The sequence below is a fragment of the Rutidosis leptorrhynchoides genome, chromosome 1 (genome assembly GCF_046630445.1).
Source record: "Rutidosis leptorrhynchoides isolate AG116_Rl617_1_P2 chromosome 1, CSIRO_AGI_Rlap_v1, whole genome shotgun sequence".
NCBI lineage: Eukaryota > Viridiplantae > Streptophyta > Magnoliopsida > Asterales > Asteraceae > Rutidosis > Rutidosis leptorrhynchoides.
Genome location: NC_092333.1, coordinates 35,288,377 through 35,297,916, shown reverse-complemented (window position 1 = coordinate 35,297,916; position 9,540 = coordinate 35,288,377). Strand labels below are relative to the sequence as shown.

The 9,540-nt window shown below is 34.8% G+C and overlaps 1 protein-coding gene across 3 annotated transcripts; it reads left to right on the top strand.

The window, feature by feature from the left end:
• The first annotated feature begins 302 nt into the window (after positions 1–302).
• LOC139858880 (disease resistance protein Roq1-like) lies at positions 303–9,002 on the top strand. 3 transcript variants are annotated; one of them, XM_071847735.1, is made up of 6 exons: positions 303–788; positions 1,916–1,957; positions 3,358–3,854; positions 4,881–5,973; positions 6,088–6,414; positions 7,189–9,002. In XM_071847735.1, exons 3-6 carry the CDS (start codon positions 3,373–3,375, stop codon positions 8,728–8,730), a joined length of 3,444 nt encoding a protein of 1,147 aa, XP_071703836.1. In that variant the 5' UTR covers positions 303–788; positions 1,916–1,957; positions 3,358–3,372; the 3' UTR covers positions 8,731–9,002. The 3 variants fall into 3 exon arrangements, with proteins under 3 accessions (XP_071703836.1, XP_071703830.1, XP_071703821.1); XM_071847729.1 differs by lacking the exon at positions 1,916–1,957; XM_071847720.1 differs by lacking the exon at positions 303–788 and having other exon boundaries at positions 1,818–1,957.
• Positions 9,003–9,540: the final 538 nt, after the last annotated feature.

The following is a 9,540-nucleotide window of genomic DNA, read 5'->3' as shown; positions in this document are numbered from 1 at the left end:
TTTACTTTTTATTTAATTTTCTATTTCTATATAGATATGTAGATGTAGATCTACCATGACATAAATCTACTTTGGGATATGAAGTTCGTATCATATTTCTTATCTATACATATATATTCGTCAGTCATTGATGCACACCATATGTTCGATAAAATGCCACCATGAAGTTTTACAAAACGAATGTAAGTTTATTTAGTGCTGCATTGAACGTTGAAGTATATAAATAATCAATAGAGAATTATTATGTAAATCAAACATGTATTCTATTTTTTCTGTTGACTTTTGCAAAAGAATTGAGATTTGGAATTTTTCGAAGTAAATTTCTTAAAGTTAGTGCTATTATTTGTTGCTGAGAGATTGATAGAATGTGTTTAACACCTCCTTGAATCTGGTAAGATCAAAGTTCATCGCTTTTTCTGATTTCATGCAGTCAATTACTTTAGGACGCACTCAAATGTCCAGTTAACGTTGTCAGTAGTGAAACTGCTACATTTATCAATCTGGTACTTAAGTCTATACATATGGAAATATGAAATAGAATACATCTGGTTAAAGCTATAAAAAACATGTCAAAAATGATTTAATTCAGACACTCTTGGAATAATTAGTGTAGTTATTTATTTTTGCTTGAATTATAATGATTTTGAAGGATTTGAATTAAAATTATTTTGAAGGATTTAACCTTACACTAGACGGTGCAGCCTTTTGGGAACTCTACTACAATCATACCTCTGCCAATTGGTCCCCAGGCTTGTTTGCTACCAATATACTCTGATAAAAATGTGCTGGTAAGCGTCCCCCCACCTTGTCTATGATCAATATTGCTCAATAAATTTGTTGAACTTCTTCCCATCTAAACTTTCAGACAATGAAGAGGTACATTCCTAAATTATCTGACTGTTTTCTTCCTTGATATATGCCCTACTCGACTTTTGGTAAATATGATGATTTGTTTACGTATATCAGTATATGTTAATGTAAGTTTCCGTTGTTCAATTGTGGTTGATTAGTGCCCATGAATAGAAGAAGCTGATTGAAAATATGCACCAATCTACATGTAATAGAAGATGAGCATTAGGCTATACTAGAACCTAACGTCTAGCTAGCATATATAAATTTGAAAAGAATAAATTTTCTGAATCTACTTAGTCTTTGTACAAGGGTCGTTGTTCCTATCTCCAACTACTTACCCTGCACATGAAAAATATCTGATAACATCCGCTTTCGATCAGAAAATTGAGTTTCATTCCAAGATTCCATATTTTCTGAGGATCACATTCTTAATTAACTTCTTTGAAGTATTTATAATTCATTATAGAAATAATTGTGCCGTTGGTCCCTTCATTTTACCCCAAAAAGCTAACAGCGTCCCTCAAGTTTTTTTTTGGCTTTCAGCGTCCCTCTATTATCACCTTTTTTGATTACGCGTCCCTCCGTCAACTTTCTGTTAAAAAGGTCCGTTAAGTCATGTCATGTGCCTTGCATGTGAGGGCAAAATGAAGGGACCAAAAAAAAGGTGATAATAGAGGGACGCTGAAAGCAAAAAAAAAACTTGAGTGACGCTGTTAGCTTTTTGGGGTAAAATGAAGGGACCAACGACACAATTATTTCTTCATTATAAATAATTTTAGTAATTGAGTAGGTGAAAGAAAAATGTCATCTTTGGTATTATGAAAGAATCAACATGCATAGTTAAACTGAAAGGCGGCAGTCCATGTCAACATCCAAATAATTGAATAATATTGATTTCAGAGATGACTCGTGGGCATCCCAACAAATTTTTTTTATTATTATTATAATTTCTGAAAAGCCAATAGCATTATTATCTAACTCTTAAATATATAAATATAATATATGTGATTAATTGTTTCCAATTTAATTGCATACTTATCCTTGATTTGTGATTTGCTTCTAGTCTTCAACCAAAGACTTCTGTCAAGATTATACTTAGATTACTGTAAGTCATATTCTTCTTCTGCTTATCAGTGTTATTTTCATATGACTATTTGAGAATATGTTCATTGATCCTATAATCCTATATATGTTCTAGTATTTGTTCATCCTGTCGGAGAGTAAACTAAAAGCTATATCTTACAGCTAGTAACTATAGTTTTGATAAAGGGTTTGTTTGGCAAAATTATTAACTACTAACTGGAATTTATAGCTATAAGCATGAAGTTTGTATTCAGGCTAGAAGTTCGAACTTAGGGTGCGTTTGATAAAACTGAATAATTTAGTGCTGAATGATTCAGAATCTGAATGGTCTAGAGCCTCTGAATAAGGTTTGCTCTGAATGAAAATAAGTTGTTTGATAATCATTTAGAATGGACGATATGAACTGACTAAAACTACCTTATTAACGTGTAACATGAATAAAAAATTCATTATACTTGTTAGTTAGGTGATAAGGATATGATTTGAGGAGAATATTATAGATAATTTAGGCTCTTAATGGTTAAGAGAGTGTTTCATCTCTGAATGGTTCAGAGCTGAATTCTGAACCATTCATAACCATATGTCATTCAGAGGTCAGAAACAAACGCTCTGAATGCTGAATGGTTCAGCATTCAGTGTTGAACCATTCTATTAAGAGGCAAACAAACGCACTCTTAGTTTTTTGTAAGTGTTACTGTGCAGTTAGTTGACCTTTAAACCAAGAGAGATTGAAAAAATTATTTACTGTGCAGTTAGTTGACCTTTAACTATAGTTGTGATGATTTAGTCTTATTTGTTTGTATAAATAAATTAACTAGTTAAAAGTGATTACTTTTGATCCATCGCTTATTAATCCCCCATGTTAAATTGTTCACAAGCTCATTAGTGTCGAGATGATTGTTACAAATACATACTTCAAATTTTACTAAAAAAATCAATTAATATAAACAATTCTCAATTATTATTTTAATTAAAAAAAATCATTCGTTAAATTAAGACATTGAAGGGACTTTAACTTCTTAAAATATTAAGTCCCCTTTGATATTTAGAACTTCAGGCATTGTTGCTACTCGTTCACTTATCCATGAATGAGTTGTTATCAATTTTATACGGGCAGTGATATTTGCTGATGAATCCATCAAGTTTGTGCAATTAAGATTTATGTTGTACTCCTACATATTAAGGATGTACTACTAGTAGATATATTAAAATCTATAGGGGATTTATCATCTCCCATTTTATATACGAAGATTTTTACATGCCAACCTTCAACTCAATATATTAAACTATTGTTAATGAAGTCGTTTCCACGGGTTGAAATGACTTCTATATCACTCATATATTATATATCTATCTTCATCTCTATCTTTAACATTTTAGTTGTAAGCTACTCGTTTCTCAGTTCTTCACATGCAAATACAGGTTTCTTCACTGATAATGGCCCCTTCTTTCATTTTGAATCGATGGAAATACGATGTATTTGTAAGTTTTAGAGGTGAAGATCTCCGTAAAGGCTTCATGGATCATCTTTTCAAAAATTTTAAGCAAAATGGAATTCTTGCTTTTAGAGATTACAAAAATCTGCCTATTGGAGAAGAGATATCTCCTCAACTTATCAAAGCTATAGAAGAATCAAGGATTTTAATCATCATCTTCTCTAAAGGTTATGCATCTTCTTCGTGGTGTTTGAGAGAACTTGTGAAAATAATCGAGTGTAAGAAAGTGGAAAACCCCAAACACGAGGTTCGAATAATCTTCTATGATATTAAGCCTGATGTGGTTAGAAAACAAAAGCGGAGCTACGCAGAAGCATTTGTCGAACATGAAGTCTCAAATAGCACGGAGGTGGATGAATGGAAGAAAGCTTTATCCACGGCAGCTGACTTATCTGGATGGAATCTCCAGGACTTGACAAATGGGTAAATAAATTTGTTTTTTATTCCCTCCAATTCATACCTTGCAATGTTGATATTCCTTTTTTAAAATCTAGTTGCTCTATCAAAAGTAATAGGGATTTACGTTTGTGATTTATTCGGGCACTGTTAATTAGGGTTCCACTTGGGGTTGACCCATAAGCTCTAAACCCTATTTTTTTCCTTAACCCTAGTCTTTCCCCTAGAAATAGGGATCTCTCCTTACACAAGAGGCACCTCATAAACGCCTCATACGACTCGCCTCTCTATGGAAACTACGATCTCTATCACCATCTACGACTTTGCCTACGATTGTGTATGGTTTTCTGCCCACGCCCCCATCGACCCCGTCTCAATCACCGGCTCTCTCAGAACTGGGTTAACACGGTGAATACAAGAGAGTTTTTAACTATCCGGTATTCACCTTGTTAACTCAGTTCAGTTCCGAGAGAGCCATTGATCATTGGAAAGAAGGGTGGTTATAGGCTAATCGCCGACTAATCGAGGCGGGGTCGAACCGGGCGTAGTAAAAAAAATCCTAAACAGATTTAGGTAAGAACCCTAGATGATCAATAGAGATCGTAGTTGCCATACAAAGACGATCCGTATATCATAAGGTGACTTTTTAGTGGGGATAGATCCCTAAATTTATTAAGGAAAGACTAGGGTTACAGAAAAATTAGGGTTTAAAGCTCATAGACTAAGCCAAAGTGGAACCCTAATCAACTGCACCCGAATAAGTCCCCAGTTTGATAAGATACTTAAAAAAAGATATCATACCGTGTAGGGTTTTTTGCCCATGCACCGACCGACCCTATATCGATCAGTAGGCGATTAGCCTCTAACCACCCTTCCGATGATCACTTTAACACGGTGAATACCGGAGAGTTGAAGCAGCTAAGCTCTAAAAAACTCCATTATCATTCTAAAAAACTCCATTATCATTGCACTAAGTCCATTATCATTGCACTAAGTGTATTTTTACCCTGGGTATGAAAGTATGCTTGAACATGTTTCTTTCTTATTCAACAGGTATGAGTCGAAGTTTATTGACAGTATCACTAAGGAAGTCCTCGTAATTACTCGCTATTCTCCTTTTCCTGTTAATGAGAACCTTGTAGGAGTGGATGTGCGTATAAATAAAATGAACTTGTTGCAGTTTCTTGGGTCGAGTGAAGTTCACATGGTTGGAATATGTGGTGTTAGTGGAGTAGGAAAAACAACCCTTGCCAAAGCTATTTACAACTTGATGTATATCTACTTTGAGGGCAGTTGTTTTTGTGAAGATATCCAACGAGTTTCAAAGCATCAAGGCCTAACTCATTTCCAGAAGCAGCTTATTGCTGACATCACGAAAACAAAACATGTAGAAATCTCAAGTGTTAGTCAAGGAATTGCAACAATTAAGAAGATGATGTCATCTAAGTCAATCCTTCTTGTCTTGGATGATGTGGATCACCGGGAGCAGTTAGAAGCACTAGTAGGTTCACCTAATTGGTTTTTCCATGGAAGTTTGATTATTTTCACAAGTAAAGACAAACAATTGCTAAGATCTCACGGAGTAGATGATATCCGTGACGCAAACTTTCTTAACGATGACGAATCTCTTCAGCTTTTCACAGCTTATGCCTTTAAGGAAAAGCGCATTATTAGTGGCTTTCAAGTACTTGCTGAAAAAGTAGTTAAATACGTAAAAGGTCACCCTCTAGCTCTCAAAGTTTTGGGTAGTTTTTTGTATGGAAAATCTGTGTGTGAATGGGCCAGCGAACTGGATAGGCTCAAACTACATCCTAATGACGAAATACAAAGAGTGCTTCGTAGAAGCTACGATGACCTAAACCTCCATCAACAAATAATACTGCTTGATATTGCATGTTCTTTCGTTGGGTTAAACAGAGATTTTGCATCAAGTGTACTAGACAGTTGTAACTTTTTTGCATATACAAATATGAGAGTACTAGTTGATAAGTCCTTGATAACGATTTCTAGTGATATGTCACTTCAAATGCATGACTTAATTCAAACTATGGCAAGGGGAATTGTTCGTGAAGAATCTACCATGCATGGAAAGCAAAGCAGGTTGTGGATCTCATCTGAGATTTGTGATGTTATGAGTGGAAATGAGGTAAGAGGTGGCATATGATTATTATTTCTAATTTTCACCTTGTATACATAACTATAAGTAGTTGCATATTTTGATCTTTTATTAGTACATTACATGTTCTTTGCTTGTGTACAGGTAACACTTAGAGAGTCCGTTGAAGTTGTAGATCTTATGTTACAAATATCTAGTCAAAAGGTTCACATAAATGCTAAAGCTTTTGCACAAATGAAGAAAATGCGCATCTTGAAAATTTATCCTCTGATTAATTCTAGACAGGGCTTTGCATTACCAAACTTTAATGTGAAATTCTCTGGAAGTTTAGAGTTTTTGTCCAATGAGCTAAGGTTTCTTTATTGGGTTGGATTCCCTTTTAGGTTCTTACCTTCAAGTTTTTATCCGATCAACATTGTTGCCATTGACTTGTCTTACAGCAACATACAACATCTTTGGACAGCACCTAAGGTATTTACCCGTTCATTAAGAAATGCATGTGTATTTGTGTTATTTTACATTTTTCCGATGAGTTTTTGGCCAAAAGTTGGTATATATGGAAGTATGGAACAACATACGAACTTGGGGAAACAACCAGGGAGTAATCCGAACAGGGAAAACCTTAAAACTTTGAATCTGTAGGAACCCTTATTTATACATTGTATAGTGTAGGTTGTGTGTTATTTTAACATGTAAATGGGAGGTATTGAAGAGGGCTATATATACCACCCAAGCAGTGGCGAATCTAGGATGCAAACTTAATGGGGTCCTGAAAAATTTTTCAAAGCTATTTATATTTGAAAGGCAATTTAGTGGTTATTTACTTTTAAAAAATACCATAAATTTTAAAAAGATATGGGGTCCTATAGTTAAATGTAGTGGTGTCCTATACTATTTGATAAGTACATTGCATAAAAAAATTCCACACTAGTGGGGTCATAGGACCCCACCACTTATAGGCTACATTCGCCATAGAACTTCACCTATGTACAAGAGATCCGTGGAATATAGTCATTGTACCATAACCGAGTTTAAGAAGTTGTGGAATATAATTTCTTATTTTCTAGCCATAGAACTTCACCTATGTACAAGAGATCCGTGGAATATAGTTTGACCATTTGACTTAAACTCTTTACATCTAATTGTCTATTCGTTTATATTCATGTGATATTCATCGTATACATGCTTATTGGGATCCTGCAAAATCCTAACGATCTAAGAACTTCTTTTTTCACTTGATTTCAGTGTTTTTTAAGGTTGAAAGTAATAAAGCTACGTCACTGTCATATGCTCATGAGTACCCCCGACTTCACAGAAATTACAAATTTGGAAGAGCTGATTTTTGAAGGATGTATACGCTTGACTAAACTTCACCCATCAGTTGGAATGCTTAAGAGACTTGTTGTATTAAACATGGAAGACTGCAAAAGCCTCAAGAGTTTTCCTTTTAAAGTGGAAATGGAATCTCTCAAAGTTTTAAATCTTTCAGGGTGTTTAAAAGTGGACATATTGCCTGAAAGCTTCAGCATTATCAAGACCTTAGTGGAGCTTCATGTTAATAGAACTGCCATAACTAAAATTCCTTCTTTTGTGTACTCTCTGAGAAACCTTGAATCATTGTCATTTGGTCAATATGAGAGAATTCCGTCTACATGGTGGCGTTTAATCTTTCATCCTTTTCGTTTACCAAGTAGACAACAACTTCCCCGAAGTTTAGTGTGGCCTTCATTAGCTGGGTTGAATTTGTTAAAGGAATTGGATCTAAGCTACTGCAATATATCGGAGGTGCCTGATAGCATCGGATGTTTATCTCAACTAAAAGTACTAAGCCTACGTGAGAATAGTTTTACTAGATTGCCTACAAGTTTAAGTCAACTTTCTCTTCTAGAATATCTCTTTCTACATGGTTGCAGCAATCTAGAAGTGGTACCTGAACTTTCACCCCATATAAAAAGTCTTAACGTAAGTCGGTGCACATCCTTGCGTGAACTATCAGAACTTCCACCAAGAACAACTGATAGGATTTTTGCAAGTGATTGTACATCTTCGCGCGAACTACCGAAACGGGTCAATCTCGGTCACGTGTTTTTTTCTTGCATTTTCATGGGATTTCCAAAATCATTTAAGAATCTTACCGTTCAAGAAAGCCAGGGGTCCAATGGCTCTAGAAACCAGCTTTTTTCTTTACTTCATTATCTGTCTCTTCAGATTTACAAAAGTGACATCTTCCAAGCTCAAGGAGATCACGTCTTTCCTTATCACTTAGATACGATATATCATGGAAATCGCATTCCACGATGGTTTACAAATCAAAGTAAGAGGAATCATGTAAAGATTGATTTACCTTCCGATTGGTGCTACGATAAGGTCATAGGATATGCAATTTGTGTTGTTTTCACACCCAAAAAGTATTACAATAGCGTATGCACGTACGATGTCAACATAGAGTACTCCGTGAACAATTTTGATGGGGCTCTATTATATATTTTTACTCTAAATAGGTGTCCCCCTTCCGGGGATGAGTTGAATGGAAAATGTGAGTCAGATATGATATGGTTTCATTATACTGCCAATAATTTGATATTGAAGAAAACGGAAAAGTTTGTTACTTTTTCATTTATATTCCATGAACATTTTGAGGTGAAGGAGTACGGTGTAAGATTTGTTTATGATGAAGATAGACAAAGAGGAATTGACTCGAGTATGATTCAAGATATCCCAACTCCAACAAAAGATAGAGGCTACTTCCTGCTAGCAAACCCAATGATTACATGTCTGGCATGGTAGTCCAATTAAACGATGGTACGAAATTTATTTCTTTATTGGTTTTTGACTTTTTGTATAGTGGATAGGAAAAATCTTCTCCATCACCCGTTTACCATGTACTGTTTACCATTGTTCGTCAAGTAAAATACGATGATGGTTTTTTCTGAACACTATGACTTTAATCAGTATTTTGAAGTTTGCGGATGCCAAAACTTGGCTGAGAATCCTAAAAACATAATATTTGTGTTGTCGTCTCTGGTTCTCTCTACTCATCTTTAGATTTCTAGTACTAGCTACCATCTTTCTTTTATATTTGAGCACTTGTGCATTGTTTTTTACATGTATAAAATCTTCTCTCTACTTCAAGGGTCCAATTATTTGACGTTATAACTCAGATGTAGTATTGTATCAAAGCAGAATTCCAAAGCATTTTAGAGTTGATGTAGAATCGCCTTCGGATTGGCTCCATGATTCCATAATAAGTTTTGGAGATATAAAACTTATACTCCGTATTTAGATTAACAACCAAGAACCAGATAGCCATTAGTCTAGCGGTATCGAGGTACACCTCTAACCATTATGGGTTCAAGGTTATTTACTAGTCAAAATATCAATGATCTTCAGTATCACTCGATTAGCATATGTTAATTATTATTTTTTTTTAAGGTGGTAAAGGTTTGTTTGTCTAATGTTGATGTTGATGTTGATGTTGATGTTGATGTTGATGTTGAATGTTGATTTTTACTCACGGATGAAATAGGGGCTGGTTTCATGTGATTGTGAAGCAACATTGAAGTATTATATTTGAAAAATTAAGGGTTCGTAAATCAT

Bases quoted from the DNA above. Each gene is read 5' to 3' on its own strand.
- LOC139858880 (XM_071847729.1), top strand. From the start codon at position 3,373: ATGGCCCCTTCTTTCATTTTGAATCGATGGAAATACGATGTATTTGTA. The intron at 5,974-6,087 runs GTAAGAGGTGGC...GCTTGTGTACAG, and splicing joins ATGTTATGAGTGGAAATGAG to GTAACACTTAGAGAGTCCGT. The intron at 6,415-7,188 runs GTATTTACCCGT...ACTTGATTTCAG, and splicing joins ATCTTTGGACAGCACCTAAG to TGTTTTTTAAGGTTGAAAGT.